At 46.1% G+C, this 20,715-nt stretch overlaps 2 protein-coding genes and 1 long non-coding RNA gene across 9 annotated transcripts in view; 1 reads left to right on the top strand and 2 right to left on the bottom strand.

Annotated features, from left to right (window-relative positions):
• The window catches only part of mgaa (MAX dimerization protein MGA a), a 28,702-nt gene extending 20,274 nt beyond the window's left edge, over positions 1-8,428 (bottom strand). For 3 of the 4 annotated variants that reach the window (XM_086150487.1, XM_086150470.1, XM_086150496.1), the window contains exons 1-2: positions 7,799-8,041; positions 3,969-5,107 (exon numbers count right to left, since the gene is read on the bottom strand). In XM_086150487.1, coding sequence (XP_086006613.1) covers positions 3,969-5,035 — 1,067 coding nt within the window. In that variant the 5' untranslated portion in view covers positions 5,036-5,107; positions 7,799-8,041. Of the gene's footprint in view, positions 1-3,968; positions 5,108-7,798; positions 8,042-8,297 lie in introns of those variants that run through there. The other variant, XM_086150478.1, reaches the window with a different exon arrangement.
• On the top strand, positions 8,350-12,050 carry LOC147237536 (uncharacterized). 4 transcript variants are annotated; one of them, XR_015106477.1, is made up of 5 exons: positions 9,032-9,168; positions 9,731-9,947; positions 10,061-10,130; positions 10,243-10,330; positions 10,433-12,050. It is a non-coding gene; the product is annotated as an uncharacterized LOC147237536 (long non-coding RNA). The 4 variants fall into 4 exon arrangements; XR_015106475.1 differs by lacking the exon at positions 9,032-9,168 and adding an exon at positions 8,350-8,488 and having other exon boundaries at positions 9,731-10,330; XR_015106476.1 differs by having other exon boundaries at positions 8,918-9,033; positions 9,731-10,330.
• Positions 10,712-20,701, bottom strand: tyro3 (TYRO3 protein tyrosine kinase). Its single transcript, XM_086150508.1, has 19 exons — positions 20,351-20,701; positions 18,813-18,996; positions 18,619-18,719; positions 18,328-18,498; positions 17,524-17,610; positions 17,279-17,391; positions 17,026-17,206; positions 16,507-16,649; positions 16,244-16,382; positions 15,998-16,118; positions 15,820-15,914; positions 15,251-15,346; positions 14,584-14,664; positions 14,248-14,340; positions 14,055-14,176; positions 13,805-13,914; positions 13,468-13,627; positions 13,156-13,292; positions 10,712-12,050 (listed from the first exon to the last, which is right to left on the bottom strand). The coding sequence occupies exons 1-19, from the start codon at positions 20,409-20,411 to the stop codon at positions 11,699-11,701; spliced, it is 2,547 nt and encodes an 848-aa protein (XP_086006634.1). The 5' UTR covers positions 20,412-20,701; the 3' UTR covers positions 10,712-11,698.
• Positions 20,702-20,715: the final 14 nt, after the last annotated feature.

Genomic DNA, 20,715 nt, shown 5'->3' on the forward strand with positions numbered 1-20,715 from the left:
CCACAGCAGGCTTTTCTGTGTGGAGTTTGCATGTTCTCTGCGTGTCTGCATGGGTTTCTCTGGTTTTCCTCCCACAGTCCAAAAATTGGAGACCCATGTTACAAAGACAAGTGACAGAGTGAATTGTGATCAACTGGCAACTGATCGAGGTCTTGCTCGTCCCTGGTTGAACGGTTGCACTTTAAGTGCAACCCTGAGTGCAGGATAAGCGTTATAGATAATGAATGAATAAATTGTCCCAAAAAGACATAGATGTGAAGCAATTTTGATTTCAGCCAAATAATAGAGCTAGAAACAGTGAGTCAGACTAGGAATTGGTGCGGACCAATGAGCAAATTCATCTATTACAAGTAAATTGGTGACCCATCAAAGATCCCAGACTGTATCTCATCTTGCTGAGGACCAGAATGACCAAATTGGCCCGAAAGGGGGATGTCTGAATGCTACTGGGACCAATGTTGTAAATAATTCTGTATACAAACATTGTGTCAAAGTAGCCCTTTCACCAAAGCTGTGTCAGTTCCGAAAGACACCAAGCTGGAGGTGAAAACATTTACTGTTTCGTAGTTTAAAGTGGCTCCAGGCTGTTAGGGCAGACTTTATGGTGGCACCCATGTCAGTTGTGAGTGCATGGGCCCATTAAAAACATGCTATTCCTTACCAGAATAGCAAGGAAAGTAAGCTACACAATTGGGACAGCCAGCTACTACTGCACACAGAACAAATAATGGACTTCGTGGATTCAAACACAACAGAATCTTAATCTAAGAGAAACTGAACAGAAACGTGGTCACCGAGATGGATCGGGAAACATGATCCAAAGAGCCCCTGTGACTGTTGAGTAGGACTTTATGTTGCTAAACTGCCAACAGGTGGGAGATTTTAGGCTGTCACATTAATCAAAGGGAACCCCGCCTGGAAGGACTAATAGGCATACAGTAGGGAGAACAAGTATTTGATTCACTGCTGATTTTTCAGCTTTTCCCACTTGCAAAGCATGTCGAGGTTAGTAATTTTTATCATAGGTACTCTTCACCTGTGAGTGATGGAATCTAAAACAAATTCCAAATTCCATTCCATACAACACATTGTATGATTTTTAAGTAATTCATTTGCATTTTATTGCATGATATAAGTATTTGATCACCTACCAACCAGTAAGGATTGCATCTCTCACAGACCTATTAGTTCTTCTTTAAGGAGCCCTTCTCTTCTCCACTCATTACCTGAATTAACTGCACCATTTTGAACTCAGTACCTGTATAAAAGAGGCCTGTCCACACATGCAACCAAACAAACTCTAACCTCTCCACAATGGCCAAGACCAGAGAGCTGTGTAAGGACATCAGGGATAAAATTGTAGACCTGCACAAGGCTGGGATGGGCTACAGGACAATAGGCAAGCAGCTTGGTGAGAAGGCAACAACTGTTGGCACAATTATTAGAAAATGGAAGTAGTTCGAGATGACGATCAATCTCCCTCGGTCTGGGGCTCAATGCAAGATCTCTCTCAAGATGTGAGGGATCAGCCCAGAACACACTGGTAACACACTACGCCATCATGGATTAAAATCCTGCAGCGCATGCAAGGTCCCCCTTCTCAAGCCAGCACGTGTCCAGACCAGTCTGAAGTTCGCCAATGACCAATCTGGATGATCCAGGGTGGCAATGGAAGAAGGTCATGTGGTCTGATGAGACTAAACTAGAGCTTTTTGGTCTAAATTCCACTCGCCGTGGTTGGAGGAAGAAGAAGAATGAGGACAACACCAATAACACCATCCCAACTGTTGAAGCATGGAGGTGGAAACATCATCTTCCAGCATGGAAACAACCCAAAACACAGAGCCAGGGCAACTGGCTGTGTGTGGCTGGCTGGCAAGGAGTGGCTCCGTTAGAAGCATCTCAAAGTCCTGGAGTGGCCTAGCCAATCTTCAGGCCTAAACCCAATTGAAAATCTTTGGAGGGAGCTGAAAGTCCATATTGGCCAGCTACTGCCCTGAAACCTGAAGGATCTGGAGAAGATCTGTATGGAGGAGTGGGCTGAAACCCTGCTGTAGTGTGTGCAAACCTGGTCAAGAACTACAGGAAACGTCTGATCTCTGTAATTGCCAACAAAGGTTTCGGTACCAAATATTTAGTTCTGTTTTCCTGATGTATCAAATACTTATGTCATGCAATGGAAAGCATTTTTTCTGGGTTTTTGTTTTAGATTCGGTCACACAGTTGAAGAGTAGCTATGATAAAAATTACAGACCTCTACATGCTTTGTATGTAGGAAAAGTTAAAAAAAAAAATCAGAAGCGTATCAAATACTTATTCTGCCCACTGTAAATACCCGTTGCTTTAGTGTTTGTCTCATATGGGAATGTGTTGTTAAAAAAAAGCATGAAGACTTATTACTTCTTTAAAAATAGCAATTTATAACATATTTCAACCCAGGGGCACCGCCATTGTTTTACTAGCACAATGCGTGCTAGGTTGATGGCATGTACAGGTTGCTCATTTTAACTTTGGCTTTCCGCTAGTGTTAACTTTGGCTTTGGTACAGTGCTTAAATACAGTAATAATGCCACACGGTACTGCTTTTAGGTGCAATTTCCAGTCCAAGGGAAACAAAGGTACTGATGCTAGTCTGAACAGCACAGCTTTCCAAGGGCCAAGAAGTGAAGAAAGGGGTGGGAAATTGCTTTTGGACATACAGAACTCTGTGAGGACCTGCAGCTGTGTTCACAGCTGAAAGCTCACAGGTGCTGCTAGTTTTAAATGTACACTAAAGCCAAACGCCCTACCCACAGTTTCCTTTCACAACCATACAAAAGGTCCTCGGGAAACGAGTGAACCCCACTCTACTGAACACCACAGGCAGGAGACGCTGAATGTTCTCCTACGAGGATGTCAACAACCTACTACCGCAGAAGTATCTGATGACGAAAGACAAGGCAACGTCTGCAAGCTGACGTTGAGTAACCTGGTCAGTCAACACAGCGGCCCGCAAGTCTACAGTGAACAGCTGATGACAAAAAGCGGAGCTCCTTACACCGGACGCTCTCTGTTAGAATAGCAACGCAGTTGCCACAGTTGACTCTCTTCGTGTCTTTGTTCGTCTTAATTTTTTAAGCACATATTGGCTCGTCTTTAGCGTTGTCCTCCTTGCTCACACCTCTAGGGTTCAAAAGAAAGGGTCGCACAGATGACACGTTTTTGCACTGTAAGGTAAAATGAATGAGACCGAGCCTAGCTCAACCTCATAATGTCACTACCCAGACAACATAAAAAACAATGGCGGCCTACAGGTGATTTTTTTTTAATTCTTTTAATATTTCATATTAACTAAGAAATGTTAAGAAATACTAAGGTTTTTATGTATCTGGTACAAATACTAATCAAATAGGACAATAACATCTTGGTAACCAGGGATCCCTTCAACTGTAGCTTTAACTGAAGAGTCACTGCTATGTTTTAATCTCTTGATAACATGGTTCCTCCCCGGTTCCGCATATCAACACCACCATCAGTACCACATTCAATAACTTCACTTCAGCACACTTTGCATTGCTGCCTTCGCCACAGGTTCTATGACCTGACTTCCTGACTTGACGTGGACATCAAGTCTCAAACATCCAGTCTTTCCAGTCAATTTACATGTGCTTCTGAAATGGGCAAGGTTGAAAAAGAAGGTCACTACTTATTTTTTTACCCCAACCAAATTTTACCTGTGACTACGGGGTGCTCGATGCTTAATCCCAGTTAGACCAGACTAAGAAAACTAAATACAGCTACACTCAGCTAAACAGACCAAACCCATTCTGCACTACATGGTGAACTAGCTCTCATTAAAATGGGGGTAATAATGATGCTTGCCTTCAGTCTCAACTGATGACATCGGTGCTTAGCCCCCCCCACATCTGACAAAAAAACAATTTGACCAAAAAAAAAAAGGATCATGACTGCAGAATATAAAATCTTACCCATAACTTTCCCTCGTCACCTTGGCAGCTGACTGATCAAGGCTCGAAGTTTTCTGGATGTCACCGGGATCTGATGGTTTGGTGTCAGGTGTTCTGGAGTTTCTTGGTTTATGGTTTGCAAGCAAAGACTTCAAGCTCTTTTTCACTGGATGCTGCTCACTTGCTGAGGTCCTCCCATCTTTGGTCAAGTCTTTGCCAGTACTTGACTTGGTTGGAAGGGTTCTCAAACTGGAGCTGTCCTCCTTCAAGCCTTTAGCAAATGGGTTGTAGTTGATCTTCAGCTGAGCAAACTGACTGTTCTGGAAAGCAGTGACAGCCACAAACTCAGTCTGAGGAAACGTAAATGTAACAATGTTGGGACCGCTTAGCTTTATGTCTTTAGCAGCTTTATCTGTCTGGACCACGTGAAGCCTTGGCAGGTACCAGTGCATCGGGCATAGGACCATGTTGCCCTCCTGGCCTGAACTGTTACTAGTGAGCTTCAACTTATAGAAAGACACAGGGCTCTGCATCCAGTGTTGTCCCAGTGATGGAGAATCTGGATGAGCAAATGGTTGACTCTTCACATGAGACTCTGCCTTTCCGGCCACTTGCCACCTACTTCCCGTCCATTTGTAGCGACTGTTGTCTGAAGGCTGGATATCCATGATTAAGGAGTACTTCTTGGAGGGCTGCAAGCCGGAGATACGAAAACGGCAGTAAGGAAACATCCTACTGCCTTCATTTGTAAGGATCATCTCTGTCTTGCATCTGAAGAACTCATTCCACATGCTGTTGTTGTCCAGGGTCACTTTGATGCCTTTGTGCACACAGTCAGGTGGAAGGTTGTCTGACTGACGACCAGAACTGGGCGGAGGTTTTGTCGCTGAGGATCGCCCAGACTTCCGCATGATTTCCCTTGCCGGGTGCATGTTAAGCTCTGCCTCCTCACTAGTCAAACCATGTTCTGCGTCCCCTTGGCTTGCCTTTCCTGGTTTCAGGGCAGTAGTACAAGGATGGTCGGCGGCGGGCACGACTGGCCCATCCTGATGGAACACCATGGCTTTCTGCTTCCTGGTAGAAGCCATGAACAGGTTCCTGACATCTACAGAGCACTATGACCCAGCCTTTCATTCAGGAGGAACAGTCATGTCAGCGTTCTGCAAAAAAAAAAGATTGATCAACAATTAAGTACCTGAGACCAGAACCTCATGCTCACTCCCAAGAATCAAAAGGTGATCTGATGGTACTGCCACAAACATTGACATGAAGTTCCTGAACAGAAACTTGCATCCAAAAATATGACTTCATTGAAGTTCTACCACCTATAAAAGTGATGCAAGTGGATGAGAAAATTTCTGAAACACTTGGTTTCATCGTCCTTTCAAATACCATTTCAGGTTAAAGCTCATCAGTGGCCTAAACCGAAAGGGGGCTACACAACACATCATGCCAACAGCTTCCTGTTTAGAAGAAGAGTCCTGAGGTCTGAAAAATTGACCGCCATCTTTCTATTTTGTGTTTATTAAGTGGAAAACAAATTTTCCCGAGACCGAATTTACAGATTTAAAACCTGAAAGGACAGTTTGCAATGACTGAACATTGACTTGTGAAAGTCAGTATTATATTAGTACAAGTCTCATGGGCAGAGTAAATGAACCACAGAACACAATGTAGTCCTCATTCAGATGGGGATTGGGAAGTGCATTATGCTATTTACCAACATAACTGGACAAAAATAGAACCCACATTCCACCATGTGATCTATTACATAATTGGAGAAAGTACTGGAAGCTGCTGCTTCAGGTTTTAGGTCACAACATGAAGAAGAGGGTGAGTGGAGAGTGTGCTGTCTCATCTGTCTATCAGACGACAAGCTGATCTGCTGCCTCTTTTCTGAAGACGTCAGATTCAGAAAGATGCCTGAATTTTCTACCTGGTGAAAGGATACCGTGGCCATGAAGACATGGAACCTGCTGCCCCCTTTGACTCTTTGTCTTGGTGTAAAAAATTCTAAGTTGTTAGGAGTTTGATTTAGTCTCATAATACCCCTTGGTGGACACAGCCACCAAACGCAGCTCTGAGCGTTGAGTGTGATGTTAGCTGCTTTCAGACAGGAAAATGCCAAGATCACAGTTCTAAGAACTGTAGCTCAAATCAAATACTGTCCTCCAGGGAAACCTTTTAGTTTTGCAATTGCACAGGCAGTAAGGGACCGTTCTGGGGTCCGGAATGAGACATCTGCGACATGTACCTGAAGTACCGCACTCAAAAACAAACCACAGCGAAGAGGAGGAAGACACGGACAACAGGGAGAGCGAAGTTGCCACAGCATTCATCTTCTGCATTGGCAGGAGTAATAACCAAGGACTATCAGATGGGTCTTTTTATTTTCCTCCCTTCACTGCTTCACCATGTGAAAAACCCCACCATTAGCCAATTCCTTGCTTATTTTGGCCGAAATCTTTGTGTTCCACTGCCTGGGCTCAAAATCTCTGCTGTAAAGCAGGCACAAGAGCTAGGACTTCTTTGTTGGTCAGTCCCTCCTTCGTCTTACAGGTTCTATCCATATTGTTACAAGTTGCAAGAAAACAGATGACCAGTGACCACTGGCGATAGTTTATAAAAATGTCACTCTGCAGTCTGCAAGAAGAATCTAGTAATGGCCATGGCTTACGAGTTCTACCAATCACCAAGCAAGTGATGGGTCATATGATTTTCTATGGAACTGTAAAAATAAAACCATGCCTCGGAGTAGATTCTAGGAACTGAGGTCCATGGTCTGTAGTTCCTGTCCAAAAGCCCGAAAAATGGCCTAGTTCCTGAGAAGGTTCTAGGAACTGCGAAAAGTTCCTAGAGTGTGATAGCGGCTCATTGACAAACAATGAACAACAGCTTGTTTGTAACCGAGTACAAATCTGATGAAACTGAAAGGAAACAATTTCAGTCGCAAACAAGCCAAATTTCAAAAACTACACAGGACGGTCCCTCAATGTCCAGCTGTCTCCTCATGTGACACTGACGCGCCAGCAGCGGCATTTCAGGATCTCAGATTCAAAGTGTCTATTGTCACGTGTACAGTCTGGAAACATGCTTGCCTGTACAATGAAACTCTTACTTTGCCATCTGCAGTGCATCCAGATGAGTATTGATGAATAAATAAAAATGAACATATTGTCAAAACTTGATGTAGCAGCGCAGGGACGGTAAACATACACAGAAATGTAAACGGTATTTACGAGATGTGAAAGTTAAAGATGAGGGCAGCTTCGAGTGTCCGACTCCCACTCACTCCTGCTGGATGAAGACCAGTCTACTTCATTGTCAGTTCTGAGGATTGAAATATCGTTGCTCTGAGAGCCATGTGTTTCGGTTAATTACTTTAGAATTTGGTTTCACTTCCCTCAAAACACGATTCTCTGCATTTATTATGGGATTTAGCAAAGGTAGCTCAGAAACTTTTTGGCGAGAGAGTAAGACAAACCATTTTGCACAAGGCGCTCAACTCTGACGTTAAGCTATAGTTGCACTCCAAAGCTCACTTCTTGGCTAGTGGAACCAAACGCGCATGGATGACATCACCTTCGGTTCAAGTATTTAACAGTGAACGACAACCAGACGATTACGTGACAAGCACATTCTGATCTCAGCAAACTGGTAAGTCCAATAACTAATAACTCCATCGAGATTCTTCACAGACGCCTAGCTTCTAACACAACTTGCTAGCTGGATACGGGCGACGACTAACTTCACCCGATGAAGTGCAAATGCAGCAGATGTTTTCTAGAGAAACTGTAAACTGAAAACAAGACAGTAGCAGCCGGTAGAAACATGGATTCTGTGTGATTCACCTGACATGAAACCCGGTCCTGGTTGTGTGCAGCTGCAGGCCTGAGGCAGCAATGGCTTCCAACAACAAAAAAAACAAAACAAAAAAAAAACCAACAAAACCAAAACCTCTACATCGGACACACTGGCACCACGTGGTCTGATGACGACACACGGTTACTTTCAAGGTGCTGCAACGGAAGGAGCGTTTGGCGACGAAACGCAGAGTCCCAGCGTTACCGTCGTTTTTTCCGTCCAACCGACATCTTGGCTTTTTTCTTGCTGCGGGAGAAGCACGCGGTGTCCCGGCGCTACGTCACCGCCCGCCCGCCCGCGTCCGCTGCGCTATCGCGCAGCCTCGGCCGCCATCTTGCCGCCGCCAACGACGTTCAAAACTGGCTCGGCCAACTGCGGCTTGGTGAACACCGGCGCCGGAGGAGGTTTCACCTATTTCCCGCACGGGTGGCTGTACGGGGAGGGGGAGGGGGGCTACTCCGAACCGGACCGCTACGGGACCGTTACCTGTTGGCGGAAGCAAGATCGATTCGAGGGTCCCTCTTTGACTGACGACCGAGGGGGGGAGATAACGCAGTTACAGTACCGCCAGTCAGACCCGGGCCCGGCGAGCTGTGTCCGTTCACCGTGCTCCGGTGGCCGATCCGGTGGGATGTGAGACGACCGAGAAACAACGGCAGTTGCGCCTGCCGATCCAGGTCCGGCCGTGAAACGGTTAACGAGCGTGCGTGAGGGTTAGGGCGTGGGATTTTCAGCGGTTTTATTCGGTCGTGGCTTTTATTTTCACCGGCGATAAGGCCGTTTCGGTCCGGGGACCGCTGCGACCGACATCCTGCGAGGATCCGGGAACAAATCGAGCGGCTCGTTTTGTAACATCGAGCCCGCAGCAGCCATTTTGTCCGCCGTCGGCGACGGTAACTGGGACGTTTTCTGCGCCTTCCCAGGGCTTGAGTGACGTTTTCACGGCGGGGGAGGGGAGGTGGGGAGTTAGACACCGGAAGATTTCACCGTTTCCCCCCCCCGCGCTGTTGTCGAACCACCGCCAGTTAAATCTGCGTACGTGCCTTCCCTGTGAGGGCGCGGTGATCGCGCATGCGTACCAGCGCGATATTGTTTCCGTTCAAAACATGAAGCAGACGGCCGTTAGCTAGCAGGCTAATGGTCAGTTTAGCTTCGGACGAGTCACATGACCAATCCCGTTGGGCGGAAGTAACCCTTGCGACGGCGACCGGACGAAGCCCCGGTAAAATAATGGCGAAGCGGTGCTAGTCGTTCACTTACGAGGTTTTACCGAACGCGGCCTCCGTGTAGAAGCGTCCGTTGTTTTCGGTCTCCTGTGGTGCTGGAAATATTAAAGTCAAACCGTTGACATCTGAAGGTATTTAATCAAATGTTGAAGCTCGTTTTAGTCCCACAGGATTATTTAGGTCGAAATCGACACGAGATCTAACCAAGCAATCCAAATTTTAATCCCACTTTTATTTAAATCTTGGTGAATAGACAAGTATTTACATAAAAGGAATGTGATTCTTTTCGGTTCTAATCATGATTATGTTTCTTTATATATTCCTTTTTGGTAGATTTTAATTTTGTGGATAATTAAAGATAATTTACAATTAGCTCATCTATCACATGATAAATTTTGGTCAAGCTAATGTTTTTGGCTTGACTTTGACAAAGGGAGTGTCCGCAGTGAGTCTCCACCCAGTTTTGGATTAGAACATGGCAGTTGAGAGGATTCCAGCCTGATGGCGACCAAGCCAAAGCCGCAGGGTGAATGATCTAGCTTGGAATCGGGTTTAAATCGTGGAGAATAAAATACTCAGGATTCTTTGGTCTACTGATGAAATGTTAATCAGTTTAAAACCAATCTTCTGCTCTCCAATCAAATTGATGTTCTAATGTAATTTTCAGACCACGTTCCTCTGTTCTCTCAATAGAAAACTCCTGAAGGCATAACACAAGTCAGAGAAGATCTGTATGCGAGCTGAATGTTTGTCTCTTGACTTTCAAGACAGAAAAAAACACTTATTGATCCGTGAATGATTCATCACCAGCAGCTCAGTCTCTACTTCTTCAGAATTCTAAGTCACTAAACAGAAACAAGAAAGATTTGGAAATGGAGGAGGAAATAACTTCAACCCGATTCCCTTCCAGGTGGCCAATGTCGTCCCTGTGACATCACACCTGTCATACCTGGGGGTGGGGTGTGTGTGTGTGTTCTGACTCACGAAAGTCACTGTGTTTCTGCTTTCCATGTGCGACATCAGTCACATGACAACAACGGTGATTCTTCTGAAACTCCAAGAACAGTGGATCACTAAAACAGCACATTCATTGGTACTGGAATCAAGGGGTTGATCAGGATGAAAAGGACCCTCCCCGCAGTGTATTTTTAGACTAGTTTGTGATAACAGGTATAGTGACATTAATGGCCCTTTTCCATTCACAGTAAATTGTGGCCCGTTTCACTGGAGCTGATCAGTGTTATCAGTATAAACCAAATATCATGGCACATATGTCTTGCCCTCAGCCAGCAGGTGAGTGTCAGGTAAAGACAGATTCCAGATTTAGACCTTGACCCACAAAGGTTGACATCTAGTAATGTTCACATGGTTGTTAATCTGTGTCGATGTCTGTAGGGGAGGGTCTCAGTGTGACGCTTGTCGGTCAAGTGGCTGACTACTCCAGTGGAGCCCGGCATTCTATCAGTCATCAAACATCAAGAACCAAGAAAGCTTAAGGGGAGCATCAGATGAAGGATGGGGACTGGTGTTAACTGCCCTGATAAAGGTCAGGACAGTGAAGTGCTCGATCACCATAGCCCGGTGATGTAAACACAGCTGACTGGTCAGACCGCTGGCAGTCAGAGGTCACTGAAGGTTCAACGGACACCGGGAAAATCAGATGATTACAAACCATTTAGAGCCCTCATTCACTTTATTACTTACAGCTTTAAAAAAAATCTACAACAAAAAATGTTAAAATCTCATATTTTTCATGAAACAATCAACTGTCCCTCTGAGCAGCATGACCCATGGATGTCAAAGGTCAGAAAACAGACCGTGTGACACATCGTATCTGAACGAGACTAACTGCAACAATTAACATTCAGAAGTTAACACCCCGATTAGCATAAAATCCTTAATGTGAAAAATTACCAATTTATGTAAAATGTAGTGTTCCTAGCTCTTATTTAAATACTACACTATCACATTAAGCTAGGCAGCAGTCTCTGCAGCTAGCTGTTAGCTTAGCATCAAGGTCAGTCTCTAGCTAGTTAGTGCACTGTCAGCATTGGAGTGACTGCTGCTGGACAGTTATCTCACAGCAATTCAGTAAGCTGGAGCTAACTTAGCATCAGTAGCCAAGTACGGTTGAGAAAGATTAGTACCAGCTATGCCTTGGCACTTAGCATGTTTAGCTAACTGTTAGCAGTTGATTTAACGGCATTTTGATCTGGATCAATCTTCACAGTAGGATCACAATGAGTGTGATCATAGAGGTCAAGTGACATCACAACAGCTACTCTGAGGTCACATGGCAATCAGGCCCTCCGCGCGTCAGCATCTCTTCGAAACTCTCAGTGAGACAGACACAAAGTCTGACCTCCTCTGAGGTTCCCAAGAGATGGACCAGGTGAGGTTATTCTGCTGAGGAGTTACATCCAACTGGACAGACTGGAGGACCTCCTCCTTTTGTTTGAACGTGTGTGCCTCTGCACCATCAGTGTGCGGACATCGAAAGTTAAATGAAAAGGTCAGTAGATGAAGCTCCAGCCTGAAGCTGTTGAGACGCCTTCACCTCAAATTTCATGCTGGCCAGACAACCTCCTGAGCAGCTTGAAGCTGATTGGATCTGTTGCCAAAGGTTGGGGGCCTCCGGTGGGAAAAGGCTGATCTGGAGAGTCACACGTTAATGACGACATCATCATCTTCGTCTCTGACATCATCTCGCCCGGTGGTTGCCTCCAACTCCACTCCATCCCCTCCCGCCGGTCCCACAATATACCTGTAGTCCCCCCCGATGGCCTGGGCAATCCCCGGCCCCATCAGCCAGTCTCGCTCCTTCTCTTCGGACTGTTGCCAGGGGATACGGCAGCCCCCCTCCCCCGCGTCACCCTCCAGGTTAACATATAGAAGTGGGAGCCGTGGTGGTGGCAAAAGGCTTTGCTGTAGTGCCTCCAGCTGGTCGACCAGGCGCCGGAAGCATGGCCGACACTTGGGAACGGGACTCCAGCAACTGTGCATGATGTCGTAACTGCAAGGTCAGAGGTCAACCACAGAGCCACAGTTGAAAGTTACTTGGAAGGAAGGAGGAAGTAAAACTTCAGCATAAAACCAAACATGTACAAATCATTAGTAACTTTTAGTAAGCTAAAAATGAAAAAAAAAAAAACTGATTTCTAGACTATTTGCTGCATCTTCTTTTACACACTTTGAATACTGCAGCTCACTTATGGATTTTTATGGGCTAACGAGTGTCATGCTGCCAAAAAATTAGCCTCATCACATTAGGCCTATGAAAATACACATACACACTGAAGAATACATGGTGACGTTTATACAAGTGGCATTGAAACCGAAAACGAAAGAGAGACTATGGAACTGTGTGTTGGAGGGTAAAGATCAAGATAGCGATTATTGACTTTTCTTGGTAGGCTTCTGTACTTTTTATCTTTTAACCCAATGTGTTACAGGCACTGTTCGGAAAAAAGCATTATGGATACGTGTTTAATTAAAAGTTAATTCAAAAAGTCTTCTGTGTAAATATCTCATCTTACAAATAGACACTTGCGGCTTATAGACAAGAGCGGCCTATATATGTAAAAACATTTTTTCTTTTCAAATTTAGTGGGTGCGGCTTATATTCAGGTGCACTCAATAGTCTGAAAATTACACTAAGCAAAAACATTATTTGCTATAAATTTTTTGGTAATTCACTAGCTTTGAGTGTCAGAGAAAACCCAGAGACACAAGGAGAACATGCAAACGGCACATAGAAAGGTCCCCAGTTAGAATCATACCAGGAACGTTCTTGCCGTGCGGGAGAGACCCTAACCACTGAACTACCCGGGTGAAAAAACTAGACTTATTCAATATTTTACGAAAAACAATATTTAGCTAAAATCACTATTGTGATCATGTATTTTCACTTCCTACTGATTCTTTTTCAAGGTAATTTAAGGGCAAATCTACTGAATTTAAGAAAGCATTTCTTAAAACCACATGCTTGATATGTTTCAATAAAGTTTGACTCAGATCATCTTCATTGAGCTGTTTGGAGGACGAGCCCTGGAAGACAGACAAGATAGTGGTGGGAAAGACAGGTAGTGGTGAGAGAGACAGGAAGTCCGGACACTCACATGTCATCCCTGCAGTCTGGCGGCTTCTTCAGTCTCTCTCCTTTGATCAGATACTCGTAAATCTCAGAATTCTCCACGCCAGGATATGGAGTCTGACCCCGGGTCATGACCTCCCACATGGTCACCCCAAATGCCCACTGATACACACACAAACACACAGGACTGTGGTTAGCATTTACGACTTTGTAAAAATGTCATTGTCAGAAAAACACTGGCTGTTCCTTCAGTTTATAAGTCTAAAGTCTAAGTCCTTGACGCATATGATTTTTACACAATTATATAAGTGTGTGGGTGTGCTCGCATGTGTGTTACCACGTCACTCTGTGTTGTGTACACGTTGTCGGCTAGACTCTCGAGGGCGATCCACTTGACAGGAAGCTTAGAGACCGATCCCTGTCGATAATAATCTCCACTGTATATCTTCTTGGAAAGACCAAAGTCTGCAACACACACGGTCATGTTCTCATTCAGCCTAAGACGTACACGCACACATACACACACACAGACACACACACAATCTTAGTCCACATGACCCCGCTTCCTGGATTGAGCTCACTTACACATTGAATGGCCAAAATGTCATGATTGCAAAGACAGTTTAAAAACAAAGCAGGTGTGACAAATGAAGGGAGCTTATTGGAGGACTGACATGCAATTGCGGGCAGCGAGGTCTCTGTGGATGATGCTCCGACTGCTCAGATAGTCCATCCCTCGAGAAACATCCAACATAAACTGGACCAGAGTCTGCAGAGACAGGTCCTGCGTGCACGCACGCGCACGCACACACACACACACACACACACACACACACACACACACACACACACACACACACACACACACAGAGTGTGACAAATACACTCACACACAGTAAAAGACACACAGACAGATACACTTACGAAGGGTCTGTCCCCCAGTCTGGACAGCAGCAGGAAAGTGTGAAGGTCTCCATGCTTCATGAATGGCAAGACAACCATTGGGACAGGAAGCCGCTGGCCAGGACGTCGGTGGAGACTCACTCCTATTGGACACGCCAGTTGTCAGTCACTGTGACCCCTGGCCTCTCCTGGGGTCATGTGACCTGCAACTTACCAATCAGCTGGATGACATTGGGATGCTGGAAGTCCTTCATGTAGGCTGCCTCCTTCAGACACTGCTCAATGTCACATGATGAGGTGATGTCAGCTGCATATGCGCACAAACACGCACAAACGCACACATCATTCACGTGTTATATAGAGGACCTTAAACAGACCAGAGGGTGGTGCTATCCGCCCAGCAGTCAGGACAGACAACTCTCAGAGAATATGAAACTTCTCACTGGCCTATGGCATCACACACTGCTGCCACTGTATTCATGAATGTGTGTGTTTTTGTGTGTAAACCATCATCATTGTTGACATCAAACAGCTAATGAAGAAGACTCACATTTCAGAACTTTTACAGCCACTTTCTGGAGAGACAGGTCATCTGACTTCAGGAGTGCCTCACGCACAGAGCCAAACTCACCTAGAGAAATGGACAGGTGTGTATGTGTGTGCATGCACACACACACGCACACACAAATACTGTTTTTGGCCTGTCGAGCGTGAAAAAGACATGCAAACTACATTGAAAAACCTGCAGAGGAAAATTAAGATGTGAAGGTTGAAGATGTGAGGTGACATTCAACTCCACCTTGTCAGCACTTTCACTGTTTAGTACACATGTACACATACAGCCCTCACAACCAGTTAAACAACATTCAAACAAAATTCAAAACTTTAATAAAATATGATAGCCTTTCATCATTTGTTATCATAATATCTATATTTTTCTGGTGTCCATCCTCCCTGAACATTCAAGTGACCCTATGACAATATCATAAATTACTTTTTTTCTACATTAGTTTAGGAAACCTGAAGAAAGGGGTTGATAACCCGTTTTCAGTGCCTTGTTTTATTTTTCACACAATCTAATTTCCTGATCAGAGCTGGAGACAAATGCCAGTCAGATCACATTTCCTTCCCTCATGCCAATGATAAGGTAACCTTATCATTGTGATGTATTCAAACCCAGGGTGAGTGTGAAGTGCCAAGGTCAAAGGCCAGTTTACCTTTGCCCAACATGTGACCGAGTGACAGCAGCCTCTCAGGGATTAAGACGTCTTGCAGCTTGTTCTTCAGCTCCTGGTTGATCCCCAGACTGTCCACTGGAGGGAGACACTTGTTAAACTAACAGCCTGCCTGGAACAAACAGAAATTCCACCAGAGGGAGACACACCTCTCTCTCGTTTCAAGAGACACTGTGGCGTGACCTGCTAAGGAATAGACGCAGAGTAGAGGCACACTGTGTATGTGTGTGTGTATGCAGGTAAATACAGGTGTGAGCAGATGCAGGCTGTGTCCTGTAAACAGAACAGCTGCTCTCAAAGGTCTAAGGACATAGACATCCATCAGGACGTTCAGGTGAACTCTGATTGGAGGTTTGATCCGATACAGAAAGGGGGCTCAATCTCAAATGTTTCCTGTTTTACTGTTCCTAGGGAACCTCACGACTTCCTGTTGCTCCTCGCACCAAACATGGTACCTGATTGGTTTAGAGACAAGTGGTCCATCAAGACATAGCTTTCGTCTCCAAAGCGCTCGAGTTGTTTAAGTGTAAACAAATGGCCGTTGAACTCACATGTGGACTCCGGCGGCTCTGAGCTACTTCTGCTGAAGGACCGAGCTGCAGTGAACGACACAGAACTTTCTGGACTGGGAGCCTTGAAGACAGAACTGAGGACAAAGAGACAGCCGGTGAGGTTGAACAACCAGTCAGAGAAAAATAGTTGAACCTTCCTGAGGGAGTCTCCTCGTACCCGAACTGCATTTCCTTCCCACGGCGGCGAGCAGCAGCGATGAGAAGCAACCCGACCAGGATGGCCATCAGGACGCTGAGCAGGAGGCCAACCCACATGTGGCTCCGCTGCACCTGCACATCTGGGGTGGGCAGTCTTTATCAATATGCAGACAACCTCTTGTCGAATAGTGTCAGTCTGCATCCTTGGATCTCTCAGGAAGGGGCAGGGGTCTGAGACATCAGGATGTCTAATGGAGACTGGTACCTGCAGCGGGTAGAATGTCCAGTGGGGGACTCCAGGGTCCACAGCCCACCAGCGTGCAGGCCGACACTTGGACTACGGCATTGAAGAAGCGGCTGGCACCAGAGAGTTGTGCGGGGGAGTTTTTGAAGAGGAGGGGCTCCTGGAGGGGGGGATGACACCTGACCGATCAAAAGGGTACTGATGGCTGATATTTTGATTACTGACAAGTCAATCAGTTATTAATACATAAGGGATAAATTATCAGCTGATCAATTATTGATCACCTGCTGCTCTCCTCCGAGGATCCACTGCACCTTGTAGGCCAAAAGTTTTCCCTGAAGCTCCTCCTCCTTAAGCTCTGCCCACCTGAGTGTCAGCTGCTTCTCTGACAGCTCGAAGGTCAGGTTCCTGGGAGCCGCTGATGGCACTGCAGATTTATTTGTTAAAGAAATGGTTAGTTGAAATTCCACAACTTCAAATTGTTGAGTCTCTTATCGATATATGTTTATCAAAATTAATTTATTGCTTATGGCAAGGTTTTTGTGGGGGGGCAGGGCCCTGTGACCCCCTTTGGCAGGAGCCGTGATCAACTGAATACATGCACAAAGGGTTTTCAAGTAACAAAAACACAAAGTTCAAAAGCTGCTGGGGAGCAAATCCTTCAGCTCGTCCATGGAGCGGCAAAACCAAACAGGGGATGTAATCAAACAATGGTAAGCTAAGTTCACACAGCATATTGGGGATCCCTGGATGGCTTGGAGTGAGGCTGACCCCCCAGTGTCTGGGATGACATCATGTCTCACCTGCCTGAGGCGTGAGGAAGTGAGTCCAAGGCGAAAAGGGCGATGCCCCCACTTCATTCACACAGGAGACCCTCACGCTGTAGTTGGTGTGACAACGAAGACCCTCCAGAACCTGCTGGTGGGGCGGGACCTGGACCACAATCTGAGGGGGGGGCCCATCCAAGGGGGAGGGGCTAGACAGCTGGTGGCGTAGAGACACTGTCCACAACTCTGTATTTCTTAGTGTGTGTTAAGGTGTTCGTCTATGTATTACCTGGATGATGCATCTTGACAGTTCAGAGTTCCCAGTGAATCCTGGTTTCCATGTCAACGTGACATTGTGGTCTGTCATCTCAGCGTTTAATTCAACAGGAGCCGACGGCAACACTGATAAAAGGACAGGGGTTGGCCAATCACAGCTCAAACTGTTAGCTGCCAGCTAGCTGAGAACCTAATGCTAAATTATACAGTGGCCTCTTTCCCACTACATAAGCTTAGGCTAAACTTAGCCAGACCAACCTTTTATGTGGATGGTTCCGGTTCTGGAGACAGAGATCCCTCTGGCGTTCTTTGCCTCACAGTAGAACTTAAGGCTGCTGTTCACCCCTGCAGAAAATTACTGAGTTGAGCAATTGCTGACCAGGTCTCACGGCCCATGTTTATGGAGTGAGATGACATCAAGACAATTGGTGACTTCAAACTACAGTTCCAGCACTATGTGGTTTTCACTCACGATATAATTAAATGGCAGACTAAATGCATGTAGACTGAAGGGGATGGAAGCGATGGTGTAGTTGCTGCTTCGCCTGGGGCTTCTTGACACACAAAGCAAGAGAAGACCCAGATAAGGCTGCAGGTGGTGAGCACCAGTAGCTATGCTTACATGTAACACTACCAGTTTTTTGTTTGTTTTTTTTTCCGAATGGCTGAATTTACTTTTGTGTCGAGCACCACGCTCGGTGATGACATTCTCCAGCCAATCAGAAAGCGGGCCATCTGTTGACATCCCCTTTTAATATTGGTTCCAGTCGCTTGGAACCTCACCAGAATAGTTACAAAAAAAAAGTATGGGGTACTATTCCCTGATGAAAACGCAAAAAGAACTTAGTGGAATCAAGGGCAATCTTTGGATGGGTCTTACACACTCACATACGCACACACACACACACACAAAACACAACCTGCATACATGCTCTTTGCAGGGAGAAGGCCATGTGTCTATGAGGTCATTAGCTTCATTTGTCATTTTAGTTTTTGTTGCTTAGAAGTGGCATCACAGCAGGTTAAAGGTAACCCGCCTGATCCTAAGGGCTCACATCTCACCTGGAACATGGAGTACGGACGGAGAAGAACGGGGGTCTCCCTGCAGGACCCCATCAAGCCACCACAAAACCTCCACAGGCTCCGGGGGCCCAACAGCCCCACAAGTCAAATTGAAGGGCATGCCTGGGAATGTGGACACATCCTGGGGCTCCTGGATGAAGTGGGGGACACCTGGAGAAGACACACGCACACACACACACACACACACACACACACACAAGAAACATGGAGCAGGAGGACAGACACACACAACTTGATGCATTGATTGACTGAGGAGGTCCGAATATACACCCTCTACGGTGATCCAGGCCCGGTTGGAGGAGAAGGTCTGACCATCCAGGTCCATCTCACACCAGTATTGACCCGCATCCTGCTGTTGGACCGACTTAACACTGGAAGAAAGACCATCGGACTCGAATACCCATTGAACCACCATGCTGGACCACGAAGACCCGCCAGAGGGTGTCGGCAGTATGTGTGTATACCTGTAGTACGTCTCCCAGTGTCTATCCCCGAGGGTAATGAACATCTGGTCAGTGCTGTACAGCTTCTCTCCATCCTTCATCCACAGGATCTCCGGTTCTCTCACGCCCTCCACAGCACAGCCAAGGCGGGCAGCATTCCCCTGGGACACTGTCTGATTGGTCGGATGTTTGGTGAAAGTCACACCTGTAGGATGACAACACAACTTTTCATGTCTGAGATGATTGTTTCTATCGGCCAATTGAGGGAAATGTTTGAAAATCAATCCAAACTGGAAAATCATTGATTTTTTAATCAGTTTGTTTAATTATTGAAAAAAAAAAATTCTGAAACTACATTAAAGGATGGAGTCATCTATCTCTTCCCTGAGTTGATCCCTCAGGACAGACCTGTCCACAGACAGCATCCTGCTGGTCGTGATCACCTGACGGATTCGCTTCCAGTTTTTTGTAGATGAATCCATTGTGTTTCGGTCCCGATGTCCATGTACACATGGGACCAGGCTGGTGTACAGCTCTGACATCCAAGGCTATTTGAATTATGTGAATTCTCTCCATTGTGATGATGATCATGTGACTGGAGGGAGGTCCTTTACACGCAGACGCTGACGAAGACACCCAAACATCCAACCTGCTTCCTCCTGGAGTTTCAGACCAGTCTTATTGATTCCCACGATATTTTCTGAAATACTTATTTTACATCCCCCTCCCCCCACTGATGACATCACTCAACCACAGCCCTGCGACAAATGTGGGGAATGATGTCATCTACCTGTCCGTTCCAATGACACTGCAGCGACTCATGCATTTTCTGAGAAGTCCATGACATTACAGGATCGTACACACAGTCAATGAGTGGTGGAAACACACACTTGTTCTATTATGAAATATATTAAATCATGGTAATTGAATATTTTCTCCATCAACAGAATCCATTCATCATACTTGCGTTATTTTAAAAGAGTCTTAGTAATGTAACAACAGTAATGTTAAGTTGACTGAGCAGGTGACACCTCATCCCTCTGAATGTAAACACAAGCCCTTATTTTGAAGGAGACTTCCGAGCTTGTGAGTGCTGGTTGATTACGGATCAGAACTTTTCCTCATGTAGATTTTGTTTTCTTTTTTAAATTAAATGATTACTGACCCTCTGATTGTTTGTGTGTGTGTTTCCTGTTGTAACAACCGCCGGCCTGCACGTAGCCCCGCGGCCGTGGTTCGACTCCTCACGCCGAACTAGGTTCAAAAACAGCGCGATTTAAAGACCGCCTCCCCGGCGGTTCGTGGAACAGTCGGTGAGACCGGTGCCGGACCTGTCCGGTTTGTCTCCGGGCTTCTGCTCAATTCGGCACCGGCATAAAGAATTAATAGAAGTAACAGGTTGACCGAACCGGCATGTTGTGATGGAAGTTCGGCGGCGGGCGTCGGTTCTGCTGAGACTCAAAGTTCAACGACTGACGTCTGTCGAAATCCAACGGAACGGCAAACCACATTGACGGGTTCTGGCTGTGAACTGGGAAAAAGTGACCGGCTAAACTCACCGCTTCCCCCGGTCCCGTCCGAACTCCGTAGCAGAATCACAAACCAAAGAAGAAACGCCATCTTCTCATTCTTCCCCTCCACGGAGCCTTCGGACTGCTGCTCACATGAACCGGCTCGGTTCTCCCCCGCTCAGCTCTCGTTCCGCCGCCGAAATCTTGTCTCCATCCGCCCGAAATAAACTTGGAGCAGTAGAAAGTTGGGACGCGGCGGCTCGCCAGGGAAAACGGCGTCATCCGTCAAGCGAAGCAAGGGAAGAGGTGAAAATGAAGCGGGACACGGCCTTCGGGGTTCGACCTACGGCCCGAACCCATCGGTTCTACGTTAATCCTCCGGCTCACGACCCTCCGCTGTTTTCCTCCGGACG

This window comes from Fistularia commersonii, chromosome 1, assembly GCF_037954325.1.
Source record: "Fistularia commersonii isolate RoL2024-O1a breed Wild chromosome 1, RoL_Fcom_v1.0, whole genome shotgun sequence".
NCBI classification, from domain to species: Eukaryota; Metazoa; Chordata; class Actinopteri; order Syngnathiformes; family Fistulariidae; genus Fistularia; species Fistularia commersonii.

Coding starts and splice junctions, on each gene's coding strand:
- tyro3 (XM_086150508.1), bottom strand. CDS start 20,411: ATGGCGTTTCTTCTTTGGTTTGTGATTCTGCTACGGAGTTCGGACGGG. Junction 16,650..17,025: donor CTTCCTCACGCCTCAGGCAG/GTGAGACATGAT, acceptor ATAAATCTGCAG/TGCCATCAGCGGCTCCCAGG. Junction 14,341..14,583: donor GGCTGTAAAAGTTCTGAAAT/GTGAGTCTTCTT, acceptor GCGCATATGCAG/CTGACATCACCTCATCATGT.